The sequence below is a fragment of the Maylandia zebra genome, linkage group LG10 (genome assembly GCF_041146795.1).
Source record: "Maylandia zebra isolate NMK-2024a linkage group LG10, Mzebra_GT3a, whole genome shotgun sequence".
NCBI classification, from domain to species: Eukaryota; Metazoa; Chordata; class Actinopteri; order Cichliformes; family Cichlidae; genus Maylandia; species Maylandia zebra.
This window is the reverse complement of record NC_135176.1, coordinates 34,112,121-34,139,885: the sequence shown is the minus strand read 5'-3', so window position 1 is coordinate 34,139,885 and position 27,765 is coordinate 34,112,121. Positions and strand designations below refer to the sequence as shown.

Sequence of the window (27,765 nt, the reverse complement as noted above, 5' to 3'; positions counted from 1 at the left end):
ATTGCCTCAGGGGCATCTTTACACAGCCTGCACCTGGGGTTTTGCCTGGTGTGATAGACCCCAGCCTCTATGGATCTTGTGCTCAGAGCTTGTTCTTGTGCTGCCATGATTGGTGCCTCTGTGCTGTCTTTCAGTCCGACTTTGTCCAGTCACTTTTAGAATTTCTGGATATCAGCCACCTCCTCTATCTGCTGGTGGTACATACTATGCAGGGGCCTGTCCTTCCATGAAGGCGCCTCCTCATCCTCCTCAGTCTTGGGTTTCTACAGCCTGAGGTATTCACTGAGCACGGCTGGGGCCATCTTACTGATGTATTTGTGGATGTTTGTTGTCTCATCCTGGACCGTGGTGCTGACACTCACCAGTCCCGGCCTCCTTCCTTCCGCTTAGCGTACAGCCTCGGGGTGCTGAACTTGGGGTGAAACCCTCCATGCATGGTAAGGAGCTTTCTTGTCTTGATGTCAGTGGCTTCTATCTCCTCCTTTGGCCAACTTATTATCTCAGCAGGGTACCTGATCACGGGCAGGGCGTAGGTGTGCTGACTTCTTAGGACTTGCCTGACCCTCTGCATGTGCCTGTTCATCTTAGCCGCTATGACACGAGCTTCCACGTGGTACTGAGGCAGGTTATTGGTCGGTAGTTGGAGGGGACCGATCCCTTCTTGGGGTCCTTGAGGATCAGGACTGTCTGGCCTTTGGTTAGCCATTCTGGGTGTCTCTTGTCAACTAGCAGCTGGTTCATTTGTGCTGCCAGGTGCTCGTGGAGTGCAGTCAGCTTCTTTAGCCAGTAGGCGCGAACCATGTCTGGCCCTGGTGCTGTCCAACTCTTCATACTGGAGACCCTTTCTTGGATATCTGCCACTGTGATGGTTACTGGACCCTGTTCAGGGAGATCGCTGTGGTCTGCCCTCAGATCCACTAGCCACGGAGCATTGCTGTTATGGGTTACGTCCTTCTTCCATGTGCTCTTCCAGTATTGTTCCGTCTCCAGCATGGTGGTGCTGTTCTCATATTGTTCCCCTGCAAATGAGAGTACACCTTGGCTGGTTCTGTGGAGAACAGCTGGTTTATTCTCCTGCCTTCGATCTCTCTGGTGTACCTCTTCAAGTGGGTGGCCAAGGCTGTGAGTCATTGCTTGGCAGTTTCCAAGGCCTCAGGTATGGACAGCTTGCTGTACTTCTTAGGCACCTTCTTCATCGCACTTTTCTGCAGCTCCGATAGTTGGCTAACCTCCCTCTGTGCTACCTTGATCTTAGCCTCTAGCCTCCTTCTCCATGCTGCCCCATGTGGCTGTTCAACTTATATCCAAGCATCTCATTGATCACTGTTGCCGTGGTGTAGATCAGCTTGTTAGTGTTGATAATCGTGGCTGTAGGTATCATCCGTAGTGCTGCATTAACATCATCTAGCAGACCTTCTGAGGGCACTTCATGTAGTCTTGGTAACTGGCTATGGGGGGGCCGTGGTTTCAAGCTTGGCCATGATCTTTCAGGTCAGTTCCTCTCACACTCAACGATCCTTCTTTTGTCGCAATTGGGGCTTAGTACCCAATCTCGGGTGGGGGTGATGATATCTCCCCCCTGACCTGGCATCCTGACTCCTCCTTGCCGTAGCATTTGTGTTGTACCTCGTCAATCTCTAGCTGTGAGAGCAGTCCCTTCTTTCGAATGTTGGAACACCAAGCTAATAGTCTATCTATCTATCATCCATAACTATAGATAGATAAATACACACGCCATTAAACGATTTAACTCCCTGCTGCAGGTGCGGGGGAGGGGAAACAGGAGGACAGAGGGGGGCGGGACCAACTAAGCTGCAGTGTTTTTTGACTTACAATAGTTGAAATGTGCAACAAACTTTGGCTGTCTGCATCTCATCAATGAGTATATTTCACTAGTATTCTGATTTATTCTTATTATATATTCTGTATTTATATATGTGTGTGTGTGTGTATATATGCTATAGTTTTATGCTAATGTTCGTACTCTCTCATTCCCCTTTATTTGATATTCTAACTCTGCAACTTCTGTCGGTGTTCTGCTAATCTAATCTAATCTGATCTAATTTGATCTAATCTGATCTAATCTACTTGGTATGGGGAGGGGGGGATTTTTTTCTCACCTGGTATGGGGGATGTGGTTGTTGGAGGTGGTACATTGGTGGGTTCAGGGGGGGCGGGCCCACAGGCATCAGAGGTCAGTGTGATGTCATCCAGAGCAATGTCATTCAACATCCCTCCTTTCTTCAGAGCTTCAAACGCCACCTTCAGAGGTCAGAGGTCATGCCAATGAATCACTTATTGATCACCTGACTGATCTGTGGACTTCCTGTGTGATTTCACTGACCATAGCCTCTGATGTCAGGTTAAGGGTCACCTGGCCATAGTTCCAGGTGTCGCCATAGTCACCATCTTTCTGGAATATGGTAACATCAGATTCCATCAGCAGCCGGACTCTGAGCTGGTGAACATCCTGTCCAAACATGTGGTACCTGCCCACAGAGTTATTCACCATAATCAGATCACATCTGTACGCTGATTGTGCAGTTTAATTCAGAGCAGCTTAAAATACCATGTAAGGCTGCCACTAAATTAACAGATTGCTTGGACAGGTTGAACACTTAGAAATGTAAAAATACATAAAAATGTTATGTAGAACTGTGAGGATCACTCTTCAAACCTTTGATCTGATTTAAATAAACACAAGGTAATTAGGAAGATAGAACCTAGCTGGGGAAAACAGGTGAACTAAATCAGACTAATGAGATAGGGGAAGGAAAGCAGAACACAATGCACACTGGACAAGAGACTATCAAAATAAGACAGGAAGTAATGAACACAGTGACCCAGGCCTAGAGACACAAACTTGACCAGAGACAGAAGCCAAAAACACAGAGACAAGACTGAGGGTACGGAATAGGAATACAAAGGACCATGACAATGCCAGCCCACTCAGCTGAACCCACTCACCTGATACCCTATTATTAGCAATCAAGAGGCGCTCTATCTTCAACCGGGTCAAGTTGAACTACAAACACCACCAAGTGTGGTTCAATTTCTTACTCTTAAAACCCCCAAATTACTATCCAAAATATACAGAATGCTTTCTAAAACAGATGAATCAATATCACTTCCTATTGCAAAATGGGAAGCGGATTTATCAGTTAACTTAGACCTAAACTTCTGGTCTCAGATTTGCCTAAAAACCTTTCATCTAATTAGAAATCCCAGTCTTCAATTAATTCAATAAAAAATACTACATAGAGTGCACTATACAGGTTATCGGATGCTCAAGATGGGTTATACGTCTACCAACAACTGCTCACACTGCCAAACCAATACACCGGACAATTATATCCACGCTCTTTGGTTCTGTCCACCAGTTCAGAAGTTTTGGCGCGAGATATGTGAAGACTTATCAAGAACACACATGCATCAACACTACAATGTCAAGAGAAAATCCACGGGCGTTCAAAATAACATAGGCTCTGACTCAGTTTATCGCTCTGGATGATCAGCCACTGTCAGTCGTGGAAAACATAGGATTTTGCCGTCTTCTCAGCATACTCGAGACGCAATATGAGATTCCCAGCCACCCATACATCACGGGCATAATGGTGCCAACACAGTTTTGAAAAGGTAAAAAAAACACATGCATAATCTCATGCATCAGGTTTCAGCCTTAAGTTTCACTACAGACATTTGGACAAGCAGTGTGCGCTCGATGTCACGCCTCAGTTTAACGGCGCAGTGGATTGATGAGGAGTTTGTTCGTCATCAAGTCACACTACATGCAAAGTCGTTCAGGGGCTCGCACACTAGCTAAACCATCGCAGCTGCTTTTCAATAGCATGCCCCAGATGTGGGATATACTGAAGACGTCCATCCACATAGTGCTCCGGGACACCGCAAAAAATGTGATAAAGGCCATGAGTGATGGTGAGCTGCCCAGCCTACCTTGTACTGCTCACACTCTCCAGCTGGTTGTTCATGAGGGCCTTCTGTCACTGAAGAGTGTTGCTGATGTGGTGGCAGTTTGCCGCAAAATAGTTGGACATTTTAAACATTCTGCTCTGGCCAGCTCCCGTCTCAAATACATTCAATTACAGATCAACCAGCCTGAGAAACGGCTCCAGCAAGCTGTTCAGACCCACTGGAACAGCACGTTTTATATGATACAATCATTGATTGAGCAGAAACGGGCTCTGGGAATATTCGTGTCTGAATATGGACTCCCTGATACGCTCATGACTCACCAGTGGACATTGCTGGAGAAAGTGATATCTGTTCTGGGTCCATTCGAGGAGTTAACTCGAAAAGTCAGCTCTGCAGATGCAGACATCACTCCAGCAGTCACAGTGCTCCACAGATTTCTAACAAGGAAGACTGATGAGGACCATGGGATCAAAGCAATGAAAGGAACCTTGGCTGCAGCTGTCAGGACGCGGCTCACTGATGTGGAGGAAAACCCACTCTATAGCATCGCCACTCGACTCGATCCCAGGTGAGTGTGTGCCTGTGTGTTTACCTTTGACTGTGTGTGACTGTAATTGTGTGACTGTGTGTGAATATGACTCTATGCAACTGTGTGTATCTGTGACTGTGTAGTTAACTGTGTGAGACTCCAGCGTTCAGATTGGCTATCTATATGTGAATATGAGTGTGTATGTATCTGTGTGTGACTGCAAAAAAATAGGATGCTAACCTATTGTCAGCTAACTTTTTTCTTTCTCTGTTTTAAATATAAACATCGTTTTTTTTCCAGCACCATAGCTGCTGGAAATGCCAAAGAGATTCTGCAACTTGAGCTGCTAAGGTTGCCTGGAGACAAGCAGGAACATCATGACCTGAATGAACCACCTTCAAGAAAAGCACGCAGTAACCAGCCCACTACTAGTCTGGACAGCATGTTTGATGAAATTGCTGATTAGGCACCAGCATCGGTGGGCAGAGTTGTGGTAGGTTCTAGTGTAGACTTGGAGACGTATCTTGGAGAGGCCGCAATTTTACGAGAAGACAAATCACAACAATAAAAAATGTTATGTGAATCTGAAAGCTGTAGACAGCACTAAATTGTTCACTGTTATTTTGTTTGGATATATGATGGATATTCTGCAATCATTTAACAGAAGTGTTTATTTTATTCTGAAACATAATTTTTATTTATTTTATTCTGAACAGAAGTGTTTATTTTTCAATCTGAAAGCTGGAGACAGTCCGATATAGTTCACTGATATTTGTTGTTTAAAATGTGGATACTCTGCAATAGGTTCATTAATGTTATGTCTGAAAGCTGGAGACAGTTCAAAATACTTTAGTTATTTTGTTTGTTTGTTTACAATATGGACATTTTGCAATAATTTAACAGAAGTGTTTATTTTTTAATTGAAATTTTATTTTTCTGGTCATTTTTATTAATGTTTTATTTTTTATCAGCAGAGAATAAAATAAAACCTGTCCTCCAATTCACTGAATTTTTTTTCATGTGTGTGGTGGAAGTATTGGTTTTTGTACTTGTTTTTGGCAAGTAGTCAGATCCAATTTTCGCTATTGTATGGGTTTAAAAAGATTTGTACTTTTTTTCTACAGTTCATCCTGGCTTTTTTAGTTTTTCAAAATGAAGCTTTAATGTGCTTCTGTTGTGTAAAAGGTCTCTTTGTAGTCAACAGGTTGCCTTTGCAAGCGGTTTGCTGGAGTTAGATGACACATTTAAAGTCTGCATTTTTCTCTCTGAAGTTTGGCATTTGCGGGGCAAGACTAAAGCTAGGAAGATTATGATGGACCTCTCCCATCCCAACAATGGACTCTTCTCACTGTTGAGGTCTGGGAAGCGCTTCCGCTCCCTCAAGGCCAAAACAGAGAGAATGAGGAGGAGCTTCTTCCCCCAGGCTATTCGGGCCCTGAACCAGGTGTAGGACTGGACTCTCCCACACATCACATGACCACACGCACTCTGGTTTTTCTTCATGCACACTTCCTATAATTTATAATCTCTTTCTGCTATTTGCACATTTTTTTTTACTGTAAATTTCTAAGTTAAATCTGTAAATTTTGGATAACCTGTAAATTGTAAATACTGTAAAACCACTGTCATTTAATGGTCGGGTATTGCATTCCACAGCTACAAGCATTTCACCTCATGTCATACTGTGTATGGTTGTGTGTGTGACAAATAAAATTTGAATTTGAAAAAACTCGTTTGAATTACTTGTTCTCTTTTAAAGAACTGTCATCCTTGCAGGCTGATTCTACATAAATAGATGATATCACATGAGTGCCCAGTGGTGTAATTTAACAATGATATTTTGTTACCAGAAGCTCAGACACATGGGCTGCATGGATGGAGTCAGAGGAAGGCTGTCGAGCCTGAAGCTCTTCTCCCATTGGCCAGGACTCTTAGAAGTGACAATGTAGAAACCTGATGGCATTCAATACAAACTGATTAATTGGAGTCAATCTTTAAATCATACTGACTGATGATTCAGTAGTAATGATCTCCACGTGAAACTCACCTGAGCTGTTACCCAGCGTGTGGTCGACACTTGGGCCAGTTAAAGTCGGAAAAGTGGGGCCTCTGATTCGAAACCAGTCCCCGTTATCATCTTGCTGCTGCCTCCAGAAACACATGCCCTGCTCGAAGTTGCAGGTGAGCTTCTCCTCGTCTACACACAAAAACACATCAGGTAAAGGGAACGCTCAGAGAACTTGTAATAGTCTGTTTATCACATCTTACTTGACAGCGTGGAAATGTTGGCTGCACTGTACGTGGCTATGAACCCTGACAGATTGTTGATATCATCAGAGGTGAACTCCACAGTTGATTGGTCGGTCAGCAGCCACACATTTCCAGGAGAGGTGGAGCCTGAGAACTGAGCTGCCAATCATTAAAACAGGAGGTGAGCCATAGGATTAAGGATAGCAGTTGTGGTCTGTTCAGACTGACTGTGGGATTCACCTGTGAAGACTTTGTTTGGTCCCACACCTTCATAAAGCCTCAGAGTGTCGCTGTTTTCTTCAGTTTCAAAATGAGGGAAGGTAACCTGAACTGAAAGTCCGTCATCAACCCTGAAAACAACACAACTCTTTATTAGTGAATGAAAGAGCTTGTTTTAATGTCTGTTTCACAAAGAACTCACCATTCATGTGTTGGGGTGTGTCTGTTACACTGAGTGTTATTCAAATTCAAATCAAATTCAAATTTTATTTGTCACACACACACAACCATACACAGTATGACATGGGGGTGAATTTACAGTAAAGAATGTGCAAATAGCAGAAGAGATTATAAAGATTATAAATTATAGGAATTATAGGATTATAGGAAATGTGTGGTGGTGCGTGTGGTGACGTGTGTGAGAGTCCAGTCTTATAGTGACGTGTTTGGGAGAGTCCAGTCCTACACCTGGTTCAGGCCCCGAATAGCCTGGGGGAAGAAGCTCCTCCTCATTCTCTCTGTTTTGGCCTTAAGGGAGCGGAAGCGCTTCCCAGACCTCAACAGTGAGAAGAGTCCATTGTTGGGATGGGAGAGGTCCATCATAATCTTCCTAGCTTTGGACTTGCACCGCTTGGTGTAGATGGACAGCAGGTCAGGGAGCTCTGATTGAATGATGCGTTCTGCCGAGCGCACCACCCTTTGCAGATCTCGTCTGTCCTGCTTGGTGCTGTTCCCAAACCAGGTGCAGATGTTTGCCGTCAGGACGCTCTCGATGGTGCAGGAGTAGAAGTTCTTGAGCACCTTCAGTGGCAGATGGAAGTCTCTAAGTCTTCTGAGGAAGAAGAGACGCTGACGGGCTTTCTTAACCAGGGTGTTGATGTGACAGGACCATGACAGGTCCTGAGTGATGTGGACACCCAGGTATCGGAAACTGTCCACTCTCTCCACTGGCGTGCCACTGATGATGAGGGGTTTGTAATTCCTCGCCTGCTTTGTAGTGAAGTCCACGATCAGCTCCTTAGTCTTGCTGATGTTTAGGAGGAGGTTATTCTCCTGGCACCAGGTCTCCAGGTTCCTAATCTCCTCCAGGTAGGCCGTCTCGATGTTGTCGGAGATCAGGCCCACAACAGCAGTGTCGTCAGCAAACTTGACAATGGAGGTGGTGTCGGATGTGGCTACACAGTCATAAGTGTACAGTGAGTACAGCAGGGGGCTTAAAACACAGCCCTGAGGAACTCCAGTGCTGAGTGAGATGGAGGGGGAGACTTGTTTTCCCACCCTCACTGATTGGGGTCTGTCTGTGAGGAAGTTGAGGATCCACTGACACAGTGATGAGCTGAGTCCTAGATCCGTCAACTTGGTGAAAAGCGGGAATTATTGTGTTGAATGCTGAACTGTAGTCCACGAACAGCATCCTAACATAATTCCCTCTGCCAGTGTCCAGGTGACTCAGGGATGTGTGGAGCAGGTGAGATATGGCATCGTCTGTGGAACGATTAGTCCGGTAAGCAAACTGAAGTGAGTCGATGGTGGCAGGAAGTGAAGAAGTGATGTGATCTCTCATCAGTCTTTCAAAACACTTCATCACAATTGAAGTCAGTGCTACTGGACGGTAGTCATTGTGGCAAGCGGGCTGTTGTTTCTTTGGAACAGGAACAATAATGGACTGTTTGAAGTACGTGGGAACCACAGCTTGGGCCAGGGAGAGGTTGAAGATCTCCGTGAACACCGGTGCTAGTTGATCAGCGCAGGCTCTAAGGACCCGGCTAGGGATTGCATCTGGTCCTGCTGCCTTCCTGGTGTTCACCCTCCTGAAGGTGTTCCTCACGTCATGCTCTGTGATGACGAATGCATTTTCTTCACTGGTGCACTCCGAGCGCGCGCAGCCGTTTGTTGTTTTAATTGCTGCGGCGTCGAAGTGAGCATAAAACGTGTTCAGCTCATCAGCCAGTGAAGCATCGGCATTCATCATTGAAGAAGCTGGTCGTTTATAGTCCGTTATAGTCCGCAGTCCTTTCCACAGGCTCCTAGAGTCGCACTGTCGTAGCTGTGACTCTAGTTTTTCCCCGTAGCTCCGCTTTGCCTTTCGGACCGCACTGCGCACGTTGTAGGACGCAGCCTTGTATAGGTCCATATTACCGGAGACGAGCCCTTCATTGTAGGCAGCGGTGCGTGATCTCAGAGCGTCGCGGATGTTTTTATCCACCCACGGCTTCTGGTTGGGAAACGTTCGGATGATAGTTCTTTCTGCTGTGTCGTCCGCTAGTTTCCCGATAAATCCCACAACCGCTTCCGTAAACATGTTGATGTCATCAGAGCTGCGCCGAAACATGTCCCAGTCTGCGTCATCCAGTGCGTCCTGCAGCGCGGCCACCGATTGGTCCGTCCAGCGAGCGACCTCCCTCCTGATTGGTGGTTGCTGCTTTAGCCTTTGTTTGTAAGCAGGTATGAGGAAGATGGCGGAATGGTCCGATTTTCCAAATGCCGGCAGGGGCTGAGCCTTGTAACAGTTCTTGAACAGGGTCTAGCAGTGGTCTAATGTCCTCGTGGGGCAGTTGATGTGCTGGTGAAGGTTGTGAAATGTCCGTTTGAGATTCACTCTGTTAAAATCTCCCATAACAATGAGTGCGGCATCTCGGTGAAGTGTTTGTTGATGTGTGAGAGCCTCATGTAGCTCACATAAGGCATGTTACTGTGTGTGTGTGTAACCCATGTGAAATACAGGGCTTCAAAATCCCTTTTTGTAATCTAAGGCTATAGCCTGTTATTGTCACAAGGGGGCGCTGTGATGCAGTCTTGTGTTCTGATGACCTTGCGTCTAGTGCGCAGGAAGTATTACCTCTCTCTTCCTGTGAGATTTTCCCTCTGATGGCGGTCAAGTACGTGTCGGAGCGCATGGAAAAAGTATCTTGGTGTGCAATACTGCAACCCGGTTAATGAGACCAGATTGTTTTACGTATAAATGCTAATAAGGTACCCTTTTATTAGGCCCCGAACTCTGACCACAAAGGGAATAACGTCTGTCAAGTTATTTGTGTCTGAAAATCCCTGTGAGTCACGCGCTTTCGTTAGCTACCTGTTAAGTTAGATAATGTATTTCACTAGCTGATTCAGCTCAGAAACCTTTGAACAAAAACCAATCGGGAGCTATGAGAATCTGGCGTGTTGTTTTTACTTCTCCTGTTGTTCTTTACAGTGTGTTATAAGTGTTGAATGCTTTGAGCTAAACGATGCCGATGCTAGATGCGATGCTAGCTGCTAATAGCTGTTAGCCACCCCACCCCACTGAAGCCATATTCCGATCGGGGAGGTATTCAAGTAGAAGCAATAGCTCTGTTTATATTAGAATGGTTATGTCTTAATAGATATGAGCATATTTCAAGTTTAATAGTATTTGCACTGAATTAAGTTACATTTGCTTGTAAGCCTTAAGGATGAATGTCGCTTTCATTGCTATGACTGTTTACATTACTGTTTAAGCTGCTGATGTTCTTTGTTGTGATATAATTTTGATAAAATTGTTGATACTGGTACAAACAAGTTACTGTAACTCTTGTAACTTGGTAAAGCTAAAGGGAATGCCATTTGTGATTAATACATTTGGAAAAGAAGTTAATGAGCTCATGTTAAGAACACAAAATGGGAAAAGAAATTGATTGTTCTGCACTGTTTGTGTAGATTGGTTTTTTTGAACTACTAGAAGAATTCTGGAGAACCACTGACGGCGAGAACAGCCCAAATGAGATCCTGGATGATCGTGAAATGGTGTGGCCAGCCATGCGATCGGATTGTGGGATTTGCCTGAGAAACTGATTCAAGCAACCCTGGATTACAGATAAGCCCTATGCACTACTTTTCCTACCCGGATAATAGGGTTTGCACACTGACAATTCCCCTACAGTACACCTGTTTGGGTTTTCAACGACTTTAAAGGACAATTCAGACTGGACAATTCAAACTTCACAACAGGAACACTTTAATCTGTTTCATTCATTCCCAAGAGCTCTGATACTGTTCAGTATAAATCTTCCATTTAAATGTCTTTATTTTGTTTTGTTTTACATGTATTCACCTTTAAAATGCACTATTAGTGTGCAATTTGGGTTATTGTGTTGTATATGTATATAAATGGTACTGAGGCAATAAAGGTCCCAGTTATTCACTTCCAAGCCAACTCCTTTTGTGAGTCCCCAAAACAAAACCTCCTCCTGAACCTAGTAAGATGTCTAGGGTCTCTATTTGAAGTGAGAGTGTACTGGTCCTGAGTAGAGGCGCTACATGTGTTACAGGGACCTATTAGGACATCCTGATATTAATGAATTACAGTAAATGGCCTGTATTTATATAGCACTTTACTTAGTCCCTATGGACCCCAAAGCGCTTTACACATTCAGTCATCCACCCATTCACACACACTGGTGATGGCAAGCTACACTGTAGCCAGAGCTGCCCTGGGGTGCACTGACAGAGGCGAGGCTGCCGGACACTGGCGCCACCGGGCCCTCTGACCAGTAGGCAGTGTTGGGGAGTAACGGAATACATGTACCGCCGTTACGTATTTAAAATACAAAATATGAGTAACTGTATTCCGTTACAGTTACCGTTTAAAAAGGTGGTATTCAGAATACAGTTACTTTGTTGAAATAAATGGATTACACTGCGGTACTTTCCTGTTTCATATTGTCGCGGGTCAGGACTGTTTGGGTTTGTTTGACAGCTACGTTCTGTTGTTCCAGGCGGCAGCGTTACGGTTGCCATGGTTACAGGGCGATGCTCTCTCTCTCTGCGACTGTGTGTTTCCTGGGTGAGAGAGCGCCTTTTCGTTGTTGTTGTTGTGCTAAGCTAACAGGCAGAATGCTACAAGCATAGCTCTAAAGAATGTAGCATCATGGGCAGTGTAGTCCGTGCTGCAGGGAGAAGGGACTGCCATACACGTTATGTGTCTGTGAGCGCGAGGAGGGAGAAAAAGGGGAGTGGAAAGGTACGAGTTGTCATCGAGCAAAAACGGGAGCTGGAAGCATGTAAATATAATAATAACCACTGCAGCCAAGAAGAGAGCCTGACGAGCCCAGTTGTAAGTAAGCTATTAAGACTCGACTGTACACCGTGTTCCTGTTTTCCTCCGAAAACAATAAGTTCCGTTGGAGCCTTTCAACGCCTCTCTGTCTCTCGCAAGAAAAGTTGACCCACACAACAAAGTAAAGCTATTTTTCGGCTACGAGCCGACAGGGACCCCGCCGTATTAGTCAGAGGTCCCTTTACTACAGTTTGGAGTCGCGGACCTTCAGTAATTGTAATAAATCACACAGCAATAGTACATTCATGTTGTTGTAAAAAGCATGGTAATATATTAAGTAATCCAAAGTATTCAGAATACGTTACTGTCATTGAGTAACGTAACGGAATACGTTACAGAATACATTTTGGGGCATGTATTCTGTATTCTGTAATGGAATACATTTTAAAAGTAACCTTCCCAACCCTGCCAGTAGGCAACAGATGAAGTGTCTTGCCAGTGGTTTGTATCATATCTATCTAATAGACTCCAGTTTGTGCATGTAAATGGAGAGTCCTCTTCACACACTGAGGTTAATTATGGAGTTCCACAGGGTTCAGTGCTAGGACCAATTCTGTTTACATTATACATGCTTCCCTTAGGCAGCATCATTAGAAGACATAGCATACATTTACACTGCTATGCAGATGACACCCAGCTCTATCTGTCCATGAAGCCAGATAACACACACCAATGAGTTAAACTGCAGGAATGTCTTAAAGACATAAAGACCTGGATGGCCGCTAACTTTCTGCTTCTTAATTCAGATCAAACTGAGGTTATTGTACTCGTCCCTAAAAAGCTTAGAGATATGGTATCTAACCAGATTCTTACTCTGGATGGCATTACCTTGGCCTCCAGTAACGCTGTGAGGAACCTTGGAGTCATTTTTGACCAGGACGTGTCCTTCAACGCACATATGTTCCAGCTCAGACTGTTCATTGTTACCCAAATAACAAGCCGTGGGTGACTAAGGACATCAAAGCCCTCCTCAACAACAAGAAGAGGGCTTTCAGAAGGGGCAACAAAGAGGAGGTGAGGAAGGTCCAGGTGTTACTAAAGGACAAGATCAGAGAGGCTAAGGACAATTACAGGAGGAAGCTGGAGTGGAAACTCCAGCAGAACAGCATGAGAGAGGTGTGGAGGGGCATGAAGACCATCACTGGATTCAGGCCAACCAACAGCAGGGGAGCTGAGGGAGGTGAGAATAGAGCCGATGAGTTGAATCTGTTTTTCAATAGATTCGACACCACAGTGTCTGCTCCTACCCCCACAACCTCACCTGCAGTCAGCCTGGAATCCAGAGCCACACCACTGTGCCAGCCTCTCTCTTCACATGTTGCCTCCTGTGAGATTCCTGACACCCCTCCCCCACCCATCACCTTCACTCAATACCAGGTTGAGATGCAAATGAGGAGACTTCACTCAGGCAAGTCTGCTGGACCAGACGGAGTGAGTCCCCTTGTCCTCAAGACCTGTGCCCCCCAGCTGTGTGGAGTCTTTCATAAACTGTTTATGCTGAGTCTGAGTCTGCAGAGGGTCCCGGTGATGTGGAAGACATCATGCCTCGTCCCTGTACCAAAGACGCCTCGTCCCAGTGGCCCCCAGGATTACAGGCCCGTGGCACTGACCTCCCACATCATGAAGACCCTGGAAAGGCTCATCCTGGACCAGCTGCGACCCATAGTAAGACCACATCTGGATCCCCTTCAGTTCGCTTATCAGCCTCGTCTCGGAACAGAGGACGCCATCATCTACCTGCTCAATCGTGTCTACACCCATCTGGACCAGTCGGCGAGCACTGTGAGGGTCATGTTTTTTGACTTTTCCAGTGCTTTCAACACCATCAGGCCGACCCTCCTGGGTGATAAGTTGGCAGCGATGCAGGTGGATGCTTCTCTGGTGTCCTGGATTGTTGATTACCTGACAGGAAGACCACAATATGTACGTCTCCCACAGTGTGTGTCTGACAAGGTGATTAGCAACACAGGGGCACCACAGGGGACTGTCCTCTCCCCCTTCCTCTTCACCCTCTACACCACAGACTTCAGCCACTGCACAGAGACATGCCATCTTCAGAAGTTTTCTGATGACTCTGCGGTGGTTGGATGCATCAGCAGGGATGATGAGACAGAGTACCGGGCTGTGGTCGACTCCTTTGTCACGTGGTGTGAGCAGAATCATCTGCAGCTCAACGTGGCAAAGATCAAGGAACTGATCGTGGACTTCAGGAAGACCAGGAAACACTTGACCCCTGTTTCAATCCAGGGGGTCAGTGTTGACATTGTGGAGGACTATAAATACCTTGGAGTACACAGACAATAAACTGGACTGGGCTAAAAACACCACAGCACTTTACAGGAAGGGCCAGAGTCGTCTCTATTTTTTGAGGCGACTGAGGTCCTTCAACATCTGCCAGAAAATGCTGAGGATTTTCTATGAGTCTGTTGTGGCCAGTGCGATCCTCTATGCTGTTGCATGCTGGGGGAGCAGGCTGAGGGTCGCAGATGCCAACAGACTTAATAAACTGATCCGTAAGGCCAGCAATGTTGTGGGGATGGAGCTGGACTCCCTCAAGGTGGTGTCGGAGAGGCGGATGCTGTCCAAGATAAAGACAATGTTGGATAACACCTCCCACCCACTCCATGACATGTTGGTCAGTCACAGGAGCTCGTTCAGTGAGAGACTGAGATTACCGAAAAGCACCACTGAACGACACAGGAAATCATTCCTGCCTGTGGCCATCTCCCTGTACAACGCATCCACTTAACACACTGTTTGCTGCTACAACTACACATGTTTCTTTTCCAAATATTTATTTATAAGTGACTTATGTATGTATGTATGTATATATATGTATATATTGTACTATTCTTAGTTAGCGTATTGTCTGTCTTGTCTTAATGTTGGTTTAAAATGGAGCACTGTAACAAAAAATAATTTCCCCCAGGGATCAATAAAGTATTCTGATTCTGATTCTGATTCTGATATTAAACAAATATGTAAGACTGCTTTCTTCCATTTATGCAGTGACGCTGAAAAACTAGTTCATCCCTCTAGCAGATCATTACATGAAGGAACCTTTTAAAAAAACAAGCGCGTACATGCTCACAGGTGTACACACGGGTGCTCACACACACAAACTACACCCTTTTTGGCTCCTACCTCAAAGCACACTGTGTGCTGTTGATCTTATGTGCTGCACAATAATGTTTAATATTTAGTATTTACTGTCATATTCCCATATTCAAATTCAAATTTTATTTGTCACACACAACCATACACAGTATGACATGGGGGTGAAATGCTTGTAGCTGTACAATGCCCGACCATTAAATGACAGAAGAAAGTTTTACAATATTTACAATTTACTACAAAAATTTACAAATTAACTTAGGAAATTACAGTAAAGAATGTGCAAATAGCAGAAGAGATTATAAAGATAAGGATTATAAATTATAGGAATTATAGGATTATAGGAAATGTGTGGTGGTGCGTGTGGTGACATGTGTGAGAGTCCAGTCTTATAGTGACGTGTTTGGGAGAGTCCAGTCCTACACCTGGTTCAGGGCCCGAATAGCCTGGGGGAAGAAGCTCCTCCTCATTCTCTCTGTTTTGGCCTTAAGGGAGCGGAAGCGCTTCCCAGACCTCAACAGTGAGAAGAGTCCATTGTTGGGATGGGAGAGGTCCATCATAATCTTCCTAGCTTTGGACTTGCACCGCTTGGTGTAGATGGACAGCAGGTCAGGGAGCTCTGATTGAATGATGCGTTCTGCCGAGCGTACCACCCTTTGCAGATCTCGTCTGTCCTGCTTGGTGCTGTTCCCAAACCAAACCATATATCATTGTGATGTTGTTTATTCTATTACTCTTGTTCTCTTCTGCTTGTTTTCTTTTTTCTTTCTCAACAGGTGATCCAGGTGATCGATATATGCATTTTTTTTTCTGCCCATTCTGTTGGTTTTTGTTTTTTGCCCTTCTCCCCCGCCCCTCTTCTCAGCTGTTTCTCTTTCCCTCTTTCTTTCTCCCCAGTCAAGTCTGTCCCGTATTCAGCAAGTGAAAATAAAATAAACAATAAAAAGTGAATCAAATGGACCATTACGGCAAGGCTGGGATGGTCAATTTGGTAAAGTAAATCCGTTGGGCATCTTTCTTTGCCTTTAGACAATAATTCTGATGGCAAAAGAGCCAAACGGGACAGGCAAAAAAAAAAAAAAGAAAAAAGAAAAAGAAAAACTAGTTCATGCATTTATTACTTCCAGGCTGGACGACTGTAATTCAGTATTATCAGGATGTCCTAAAAACTCCCTGAAAAGCCTTCAGCTAATCCAAAATGCTGCAGCAAGAGTCCTGACAGGGACTAGAAAGAGAGAGCAGATTTCTCCTGTTTTGGCTTCCTGTTAAATCCAGAATTCAAAATCCTGCTCCTCACATACAAGGTCTTAAATAATCAGGCCCCATCTTATCTTAATGACCTTGTAGTACCATATCACCCTATTAGAGCACTTCGCTCTCGCTCTGCAGGCCTACTTGTTGTTCCTAGAGTATTTAAAAGTAGAATGGGAGGCAGAGCCTTCAGTTTTCAGGCCCCTCTTCTGTGGAACCAGCTTCCAGTTTGGATTCAGGAGACAGACACTATCTCTACTTTCAAGATTAGGCTTCAAACTTTCCTTTTTGCTAAAGCATATAGTTAGGGCTGGACCAGGTGACCCTGAATCCTCCCTTAGTTATGCTGCAATAGACGTAGGCTGCCGGGGATTCCCATCATGCATTGAGTTTCTCCTTTCCAGTCACCTTTCTCACTCACTATGTGTTAACAGACCTCTCTGCAATGAATCATATCTGTTATTAACCTCTGTCTCTCTTCCACAGCATGTCTTTATCCTGTCTTCCTTCTCTCACCCCAACCAATCACAGCAGATGGCCCCGCCCCTCCCTGAGCCTGGTTCTGCTGGAGGTTTCTTCCTGTTAAAAGGGAGTTTTTCCTTCCCACTGTTGTCAAAGTGCTGCTCATAGGGGCTCATATGATTGTTGGGTTTTTCTCTGTATCTATGAAGCGCCTTGAGGCAACTTTTGTTGTGATTTGGCGCTATATAAATAAAATTGAATTGAATTATCCCAGTTTTAATCTCTTTACATTTCCTACCAGTACATTTTAGAATTTATTTTAAAAATGTAATCCTTGGAGTTCAAGCTCCAGCCTGTATTTCTGAACTTCAAGGACCCTACATCTCTTGCAGTTTTAGATCTTCCAGTCAGAAACTGTTACAAGGTGTGAAAAAAAGTCATTATCAGCAGAGGTTTCAGGTAAAACCATTGTGAGACCCTGCCTCACCCTATCATGAAACTTATGATAGTGTCTGGGATGGCATCTCAAAACCGGATTGTAGGAGGCAGACCTCTTTCAATCCATCTGTCTTCTCTGTCCAAAATCTTTTCCTGTTGATGTGGCTCTTCTATCTTGTGACTGTTTGGTTTCTCCAATGTAGAGTTCTGAGCATTCCTCGCTGCACTGCACATACACTGTGTTGTTAGGTTTGTGTTTGGGATGAACCAGTTTGTGTCTGAGTGTGTGGCTAGGTCTGAAGTACACTGGGATGTCGTGCTTGGAGAAGACTCTCCTGAGTTTCTCTGATAAACTTGCTACATCAGGGATGATGATGTTGTTCTGTTTGTCCTTCTGATCCTCCCTCGTTGGTGTCTGATGTTCTTTTCTGTGCATCATTGCTGATTTGAATGCCTTGGAATGCCTTGCCTCAAGGCTTAGAGTGAACATTTTCTGCCCGGTGGTGTAGGGTCCTGATTATTCCAAGTTTGTGTTCCAGAGGGTGGTGGGAGTCAAAGAGGAGGCACTAGTCTGTGTGTGGGCTTCCGGTAAACTTCGGTGTTGAGGTTTCCATTCTCCTCAATGTGCATGGCACAGTCCAGAAACAGCAATCAGTTATCCTTTGTGTCTCACCTGGTGAACTTTATGTTTTTATCCACTGAGTTGATGTGAGCAGTGAAGGATTCCACTTCTTGGGTTTTGATTTTGACCCAGGTTTAAAAGGGAGTTTTTCCTTCCCACTGTCACTGAAATGCTTGCTCATAGGGGGTCATATGTTTGTTGGGTTTTTCTCTGTATGTATTATTGTAGGGTCTAACTTACAATATAAAGTGCCTTGAGGTGACTGTTGCTGTGATTTGGTGCTGTATAAATAAAGATAAATTTCATTGAAAAAGTTGATTTGAATAAGGGCTCGGAAATGTTGTAGGTGGCTGAGTTTATACTGGTAGAAATGGGTCTGAGTGGGACTCCTTTGTGGAGCTTCAACTTACATGTTATAGCATAGTATGTAGGGTGGTTGTTGGAATTTATTTTTTTATCTTTAAGGCTAATATCTAACAATTAGCATCCCATATTTTGTGCTTTTCCCCCCCACTGCACACAGTGTATAGTAGAATAGTTTTGGAATCACTCTCATACTAACAGACAGGGAGAGGGCCATTCTTTGGGCCATAAACCTACTGAAATACGCTCTACATGACCGGATGACAAGAGGTGGTTGTCATGGTAATGGGAGTGTTGCCTGTAGAATGGTCATCTCAAAATAAGGAGATGTCGGGAAAGTTGCAGAAGAAGAAACATGAGCTGACATCAGACCTAAGGCCACCCTCAACTCTTTTGATCAACCATGTTAACATTTTGTTTTTTTGACCTGCAATAAAAAGTGTTTACTGCATGGGGGCGGCAGCTTTTTGTCTCTGAGCCAGAGAGGACATCCATGGCTCCATGTAAAACAATTTAAAATTCTAACAATTTTCATACTAAGTTGTGAAAATAATTGGAGCATATTTTTCTTCGCTATCATAAAAAGCCTAACACGGTCAATGCCTTTATCTTCTTCAAGTTGTTGTAGGCAACTGATGACTGTCTTTTTGTGGGATGCTGTTTTAAGGCTTCATAGGTATGTTTGTCACTGGGGAGTGTAGTATTTTCTGTGTGATTATCAGATTTGTTTGGTGCACCTCCCACGCTCAGGGAAGTGACAGCCTTCTTTTCTTGAATTGTGAAGTTAGACAGAGGAATTATTGCAGTGGAGAGAGTAGCTGAAACCTTCATCGTGATTTGCTCTGTTCAGGTTGTGTTCATTTATTATTCCCTATGGTTTGATGAGATCCACTCTGACCAACTGTTTTTGTTTGCAGTGTATAACATTTCCAAAGTTGCCCTTCTTTTCCTTTAATGTCTTGGACCATCCAAGCCTTGATCCGAACTCTTCCACGGCATGCATTTTTTATTTCTCTTTGATATTTGGGCATATTGGGACCCGATGAATGTAAAAACAAAGAATTACCAGATTTTTTTTTACCTTGTTTGTGTTTTTAAGAAAAATAAGAGCCGCATATGAGGATATTCGTTTAAAATTTTGATAGAACAGTAGCAGTATAATGTCCTCGTAACCAAAATGTGATATCCACATATGTGGACGCCAGGTCCTAGGAGGTTAAAAAAGTAGGGGAGGAGTGTTTTAAGGCTGATTTATCTTGTTCTGGAGTACATCTATTTGTTAGGTGTCGCTGTGTGCAGACAGGAATAGGACCCAAGGTGCAGACTCCGGAGACAGTCGTGAACTCAAAAAGGCTTTAATTTGGTACTCAAAATTTAACATAACTGAAAAAACTCAAAACAAACTTAAACTGGAGGAATGACAGAACACACAGCTAGGAAAACGGTAGATCGCGACACGGACACAGAGAAACACTGGGCTTAAATACACAGAGGGAGCAATCAGGGAATGGGTAACAGGAGGGAAACACAGCTGGGACAAATCAGAACTGACGAGACCAAAGAAGCGTAAACTGAACACACTGAGATAAGACACAGACCTTCAAAGTAAAACAGGAAACGCATAACACAGACTGAACAAAGACACAGACTCACATGCAGGCACTACAAAGGGAACAGAGACGTGGGAACAGGGCAGACACAAACACTGACTGAACACGGGGATATAGGAACTTAAGATACACATAGACGCGAACTAGACAAGGGGATGCAGGTGATAGGGGAGACAGAGCAACTAAAGACGACAGAGACATAAGCCATAAGACAGAACTCAAAGAAACCAAAAACTAGAAATTATAAATAATAACATAAACTCAAAAACCCTGGGTCGACGACCCAGGCATCCTAACACTATTGTGAAATGGGCCTGTCTTATCCTTTTTCTGAAACCTGACTGAAACTTTTCAAATAAGCCATTCCTCTGCAAATGACCTGTTAGCAATTACCCTTTCAAGAATGTTTGATATGAAAGGAAGGTTGGAGGTTGGCCTGTAATTAGCTAATAATTATAATTGGTATAATTGCCGGGTCTGGAGATGGTTTTTTTAAGTAACGGTTTAACTACTGCCAACTTGAAGGCCTGTGGTACATAACCGATTATTAGAGATAGGTTGATCATATTTAAGATTGAAGAATTAATTAATGGCAGGACTTCTCTGAGACCCAGACCGAGGACATGCTGGAGAGATTGTATGTGTCGGCTGGCCTGAGAACGCCTCGGTGTGTGTTACAATGTGTGTGTTACAGTGCGTGTTACAAAGTGCGTTATAGAGTGTGCGTTATAGTGTGTGTTACAGAGTGTGTTACAGTGTGTGTATACCAGTCTAACCTGATGATCCAGCGACAGAAGCTGCTGCTGTTGTATTTGTCTGCCTTTGATGAACTGAACAACCCGCTCGGGCCCCTCAGCACAAACTGTCCGTCACATGCTGTTGCTATAAAGACAAGAGTGATGACATCATCACAGGAAGTTAAATGTTTTTAATGAACACTGTGCCCAACCACGTCTATCCCATGTGTACAGGAAAGCATTTGTGGAGATGTTTCTTTAAGAGAGCTTCTGCTTGTGCTGTTTACTGTTTGGGATTAAACTGGGTAGTTTCAATCAGAGAGCCATGGTTACAGTGTAACAGCACAGTCTATTCTACGCTCTGGAAACAAGTGGACCTTTTACATCAACACAACAGACACTAAACTGACCAAAGAGACAGCAAACACAGGAAAAGTGCCCAGTGACATACTGATGAGTTATACACAGCTGCTGTTATTAAACCAGTGAGGCAACCTGGTCTCAGAGCTAAAGCACAGGAGGCGCTGATGGTCTTTATAACAGCGCTCTGAATGCACCACAGCAAAGCCCAGTGCTACTCATCCTCCTGATCATCTCCAGACCATCACACAGACACACACACTCACTCTCAGTGATTCTGCACAGGAGCTCTACAGGTAAACCTCACCACAAACGTCAGATATAAAGAGAAATCGTCACTGACCACAGAGAGCATCAGTTTCATCAGAGGCATCAGGACAGTCGTCCACTCCATCACATAGCTGACTAGTCAGAATACACGTCATCTCATCAGCACACGAAGTTTGATAAGGGCCACACGTTCCTACAGACATGAGCAGAAAAATGTTAAAATGTCTGCATGAACATCTGGAAGGATGCAGCTGAAGGGGCATCACCTCCTGTAGGGTTGATGCTGGTCCCTGCAGAGGCTGTTGTTCCAGATGTTCGAGATGCAGTTATAGCTGCAGATGTTGTTGCTGCAGATGTTGTTCCAGATGCAGATGTTGTTCCAGATGCCGTTATTTCTGTAGATGTTGTTCCAGATGGAAAAGAATAAAATACAATAGAATAGCACTGTATTGCCAACAAAATTATGGTTGCTCCACACCAATTGTGCTGGAGTAAAGTATAAATAGGAGACAGGAGAAATATATGCTATCAAGAGAAAGGCACACATTGCAGAACAAAGTGCGTGGAAGCAGCATGGAGAAAAGACTTCGACTGAGTACCAAGTCTGTGTGTGTTTCCTGAGTGATGAGGGTTACACAGACCAAATTCAAATCAAATTCAAATTTTATTTGTCACACACACACAACCATACACAGTATGACATGGGGGTGAAATGCTTGTAGCTGTACAATGCCCGACCATTAAATGACAGAAGAAAAGTTTTACAATATTTACAATTTACAGGTTACTACAGAATTTACAAATTAACTTAGGAATTTACAGTAAAGAATGTGCAAATAGCAGAAGAGATTATAAAGATTATAAATTATAGGAATTATAGGATTATAGGAAATGTGTGGTGGTGCGTGTGGTGACGTGTGTGAGAGTCCAGTCTTATAGTGACGTGTTTGGGAGAGTCCAGTCCTACACCTGGTTCAGGCCCCGAATAGCCTGGGGGAAGAAGCTCCTCCTCATTCTCTCTGTTTTGGCCTTAAGGGAGCGGAAGCGTTTCCCAGACCTCAACAGTGAGAAGAGTCCATTGTTGGGATGGGAGAGGTCCATCATAATCTTCCTAGCTTTGGACTTGCACCGCTTGGTGTAGATGGACAGCAGGTCAGGGAGCTCTGATTGAATGATGCATTCGGCCGAGCGTACCACCCTTTGCAGATCTCGTCTGTCCTGCTTGGTGCTGTTCCCAAACCAGGTGCAGATGTTTGCCGTCAGGACGCTCTCGATGGTGCAGGAGTAGAAGTTCTTGAGCACCTTCAGTGGCAGATGGAAGTCTCTAAGTCTTCTGAGGAAGAAGAGACGCTGACGGGCTTTCTTAACCAGGGTGTTGATGTGACAGGACCATGACAGGTCCTGAGTGATGTGGACACCCAGGTATCGGAAACTGTCCACTCTCTCCACTGGCGTGCCACTGATGATGAGGGGTTTGTAATTCCTCGCCTGCTTTGTAGTGAAGTCCACGATCAGCTCCTTAGTCTTGCTGATGTTTAGGAGGAGGTTATTCTCCTGGCACCAGGTCTCCAGGTTCCTAATCTCCTCCAGGTAGGCCGTCTCGATGTTGTCGGAGATCAGGCCCACAACAGCAGTGTCGTCAGCAAACTTGACAATGGAGGTGGTGTCGGATGTGGCAACACAGTCATAAGTGTACAGTGAGTACAGCAGGGGGCTTAAAACACAGCCCTGAGGAACTCCAGTGCTGAGTGAGATGGAGGGGGAGACTTGTTTTCCCACCCTCACTGATTGGGGTCTGTCTGTGAGGAAGTTGAGGATCCACTGACACAGTGATGAGCTGAGTCCTAGATCCGTCAACTTGGTGAAAAGCTTAGAGGGAATTATTGTGTTGAATGCTGAACTGTAGTCCACGAACAGCATCCTAACATAATTCCCTCTGCCAGTGTCCAGGTGACTCAGGGATGTGTGGAGCAGGTGAGATATGGCATCGTCTGTGGAACGATTAGTCCGGTAAGCAAACTGAAGTGAGTCGATGGTGGCAGGAAGTGAAGAAGTGATGTGATCTCTCATCAGTCTTTCAAAACACTTCATCACAATTGAAGTCAGTGCTACTGGACGGTAGTCATTGTGGCAAGCGGGCTGTTGTTTCTTTGGAACAGGGACAATAATGGACTGTTTGAAGCACGTGGGAACCACAGCTTGGGCCAGGGAGAGGTTGAAGATCTCCGTGAACACCGGTGCTAGTTGATCAGCGCAGGCTCTAAGGACCCGGCCAGGGATTGCATCTGGTCCTGCTGCCTTCCTGGTGTTCACCCTCCTGAAGGTGTTCCTCACGGCATGCTCTGTGATGACGAATGCATTTTCTTCACTGGTGCACTCCGACCATGGCTCAGATCGGTGGTGGGTTTGACAGGGGTGCGGTGTGGGGAGGTAGTGCTTGTTAACAGTCTGAATGGCTCAGGGTAAGAAGCTATTTGAGTCTGGCGGTGTGGGACTTGACTGACATGAGGCACCAACCGGAGGGCAGTGGGTCAAACAGGTGGTAGACGGGGTGTGAGGGGTCACCTCTGATGGCCCTGGTTTTCCTGAGAAAGGAGGCTCTGGGGTGTTTGAGGGCAGCCAGGGAATTTTTAGGCAGTGTTATGACCCTCTGCACTACCTTTCTGTTCTCAGTCGAGGCCACTGAGTACCAAACACCAGGCAGGAGGAGAGCATGCTCTCCACTGAGGAGCAGAAGGCCAGCAGCAGCTCCTGGTTATTCTTCCTCGGGACACGGAGGAGGTGCAGCTGCTGCTGGGCCTTCTTCACCAGGGCGATGGTGTTGTGGGTCCAGGTGAGATCGGCAGGGAAGTGGGTGCCCAGAAACCTGAAGGTTCAATTTAATTGTATTTATACAGCGCCAACTCACAACACCAGTCGCCTCAAGGCACTTTATATTGTAAGGTAGACCCTACAATAATAAATACAGAGAGTTTGAAGTTTGCAGCTGCTGTTGGGTGTTGGGGGGGCTCTGGGCGTTGTATTGTATTTAGTGAGGGCTTGGATGCCTCTCCACCCTGGAAGAGGTTGTTATCAGTCAGGAAGCACTTGTCATCCACAGTTTTCAGTTAGGATAAACCCAGATGACTTGGTCGCTGTTACATTTTCTAAACAACACTTCATGGAGAAGAACAGACCAAGTGAAGGTCTCCAGGTCCTGCACCTGGTTCAAAGTCTAATTTGAGCAGCTGAAGAGGAATAACCCATGACTCAGGAGGAATAAACACATGAAGCCGTCCCCACCAGACTGAGACTTTTCTCTGCAGAATCCCGAACATGAACCTGTGAGAACCTGTGCAGGTGAGTCGTGCTGTCAGTGTTTTAGTTTAATGTGTCTGAATGTGAACATGGGTACAGCATTATTACCCTTCCTGTGAGAAATGTTGGGTGGGGGGGGGGGGTGGAGCCTATCACAGCTGTCACAGGGAAGGAAGCAGGTCATAACAATCCACTGCATAATAATCATCATTAAAAAAAGTAAACTTAAAGTTAACCTTCAGTTATTTACTGGTAAAAAACAATAAAATAATCCTTATTGGAGACATGTGTGTCAGGTTTGTTTGGGTTAAAGTATGATGGATATCATCTCAGTGGAAGCATCACAGGGCGGGTGCCAAGCACGCTGAAGTCTCCAGTACAATAAAAAATATTGGTATTATACAAACTAATGACATAAACAAAAACATCAGCAAACATCACTCACACATGTCCCGTTTAACTCGCTGTTGGGTTGTTTTTGTTGCCTTAAAGCTCAGACCTGCACAGGTTCTGTTTTTATCTTTTATGTTCAGCACGTTGAGTGTTTGCATCTCTACTTTCAAGATTAGGCTTCAAACTTCCCTTTTTGCTAAAGCATATAGTTAGGGCTGGACCAGGTGACCCTGAATCCTCCCTTAGTTATGCTGCAATAGACGTAGGCTGCCGGGGATTCCCATCATGCATTGAGTTTTTCCTTTCCAGTCACCTTTCTCACTCACTATGTGTTAACAGACCTCTCTGCATTGAATCATATCTGTTATTAACCTCTGTCTCTCTTCCACAGCATGTCTTTATCCTGTCTTCCTTCTCTCACCCCAACCAATCACAGCAGATGGCCCCGCCCCTCCCTGAGCCTGGTTCTGTTGGAGGTTTCTTCCTGTTAAAAGGGAGTTTTTCCTTCCCACTGTCGCCAAAGTGCTGCTTATAGGGGGTCATATGATTGTTGGGCTTTTCTCTGTATCTATTTTTGTACAATCTACTGTACAATATAAAGCACCTTGAGGCGACTGTTGTTGTGATTTGGCGCTATATAAATAAAATTGAATTGAAAATTGAATTGAATTGAAATTGAGTGTGATGGAATAAAACTGATATGAAATGTTTGGAGGTCTGTGAAACCACCAGAACGTGTAAACTTAGGCTTCACATCTTTCACCTCCAAATTAACAGCTGTTATCTCTGTGACATCACACTGTCATGGTTTCTGCTGTGTGGCAGCCAGGAATTGGACCCAAACGCAAACTCACGGGGACACGGGGGATAAACTCAAAAAGCACAGCTTTATTGCTGGAAAAACAGTTCATAAGTTATAGAAAACTAAACTGGGAAAAACTAAATATAACGCTCACCAGAAAACACAGGGAGAATCACACACAGCATGAGGGAGATGTGGACATAAATACACAGTGGGTTAACGAGGGAAGTGGGAGCACACGGGGAACACAGCTGACACAGATAATCGTAACGAGACAGGGCAGGAGGGAACACAACATGAGGCATACTGACGAGAGACTGTCAAAGTAAAACAGGAAGTACACAGAGGTTCAGACAGGAGGAGAGAGAGAGAGCACAGACATAATGGGCTGGGGAAAACATTGAATGAAACACAAGGAGGAGAGACGAGGGCTCACAGATACAGAGGGGCAGACAGGGGGTAAAAGTCACAAGGGGAAATCAACATTAGGAACAACTTAACAGAGCAACCCAGGAACCGTGGCTTAAATGAAGAACAAAATACAAGAATACATGAAAACTAAGAATGCTGGGCCAGCATGGCCCAGGATCATGACACACACACTCACCTGTGATGCTGATACTCTTTGTGTCGATAACCAAAACTCCACCTTCGATCCCCTGAAGCCCTGCCCCCAGCTGCTGCTCCGCCTCCTTCACATCAATCAGCTGACTGAACCGGAGGGAGAAGGTCACGACCACGCTGCCCCGACTGACGACACAGATCAATAACGAGCATCAATAAACTCGTCATCAGATTTATTAACAGCAGATTAAAGGAACTGATCGATAAAATCAGTTGGGTCGATCAGACATCTGACCTGAAGTCCTGAATCCAACACGACTCATACAGCTGCTGGAGCTCGCTGGTGCTGAACGCCTCAGACACCTGCCGACCAATCAGAGGTGTGTGTTACTTTTCAAGCTAAAACACAATAGCTGCTCCATGAACCTGCTGTCTTTCCACAATACACGCCACTGGCATCTGATTTTTCAGGAAAAAACCGACTGACAACTGTTTTTTCAAAATAAAAGCCTGGGGTCTGACCAGCTGCTGCACGTCGTAGGCCAGAGATTTGAACTGCGGGCTGCTGGAGTTCTTCAACTCTTCGGAGAACACGGCTCCCTCCACGATCGCCATCCGTCCCATCAGCTGCACGGGCTTGGTGGCGCCTTTGCACACAAACAGGAACATCATCGTTATAAAACTTCTGGAGTGATCAGCTGGTTCAAAGCAGACTGCGAGTTTACCTTTGGGCTTCAGGCTCAGCGATGAGACCACGGCCAGGCCAATGCAACAGATGAGCAGAAGTGACGAAACGACGATGAGGAGAATCTCCAGAGATAACAGGCGCCTCTTCATCCTGCATGATCGATACACAATCAATACTCGATCAAACCTATCGATATAATGCCCACCAGGTCACGAGCCACCTCTCTGAGCTCAAGTGTTTCACACTAAAAATGAAGACTTTCCTTTCAAATTAAAACTCCTGCATTTGTCCGCAGACTCACACAGAACCATATTATTCCCACCGTGTACACACAGGAAACACAGAAAACAGAGTAGTGTGCTGCGGCCTGGCCCACAGGATATTACAGCATACATATTTATACACAGAATAAGCTGCATATAACCTGTGCTGCTGTCTGCTGATGGGTTTTATCGTTTTAAACTTCCTGGTTCAGGCTCTCTGGTGTTATCAGCTGCCGTGTTCACTGTTTGAATGAGTGACGCTGTGACTCATTCAACTAAATTCACACTGACAGTAAAGACCGAGATCTGTGTCTGCTACTCTTTGTGCGTAGTACATGTCAGAAACACAGATTCATGGGTATGAAGTTCCCGCGGTCACATTTTAAACTGTTTAGAGGTAAAAGATCTCACCTGCTGCAGACCTCAGATCAGCTGCTCCTTCTCTTTTTCTTCAGGCGTGCAATGACTCGGAATCACAGTGAACGTCTGACTGTAAATCTGATCTGTGATCAGCTTTTATCCA

General features: G+C 44.9%; 1 protein-coding gene across 1 annotated transcript in view; it reads right to left on the bottom strand.

Moving 5' to 3' along the window:
- The window catches only part of tmprss15 (transmembrane serine protease 15), a 41,865-nt gene extending 14,737 nt beyond the window's left edge, over positions 1 to 27,128 (bottom strand). Inside the window, exons 1-13 of the mRNA XM_076889508.1 lie at positions 27,017 to 27,128; positions 26,814 to 26,938; positions 26,587 to 26,654; positions 26,335 to 26,477; positions 21,502 to 21,630; positions 21,309 to 21,428; positions 20,645 to 20,750; positions 6,953 to 7,062; positions 6,731 to 6,871; positions 6,510 to 6,659; positions 6,310 to 6,415; positions 2,345 to 2,489; positions 2,121 to 2,262 (exon numbers count right to left, since the gene is read on the bottom strand). Of these exons, the coding sequence (XP_076745623.1) occupies positions 2,121 to 2,262; positions 2,345 to 2,489; positions 6,310 to 6,415; positions 6,510 to 6,659; positions 6,731 to 6,871; positions 6,953 to 7,062; positions 20,645 to 20,750; positions 21,309 to 21,428; positions 21,502 to 21,630; positions 26,335 to 26,477; positions 26,587 to 26,654; positions 26,814 to 26,938; positions 27,017 to 27,128 (1,597 nt within the window). The remainder of the gene's footprint in view (positions 1 to 2,120; positions 2,263 to 2,344; positions 2,490 to 6,309; positions 6,416 to 6,509; positions 6,660 to 6,730; positions 6,872 to 6,952; positions 7,063 to 20,644; positions 20,751 to 21,308; positions 21,429 to 21,501; positions 21,631 to 26,334; positions 26,478 to 26,586; positions 26,655 to 26,813; positions 26,939 to 27,016) is intronic.
- Between the last annotated feature and the right edge of the window lie 637 nt (positions 27,129 to 27,765).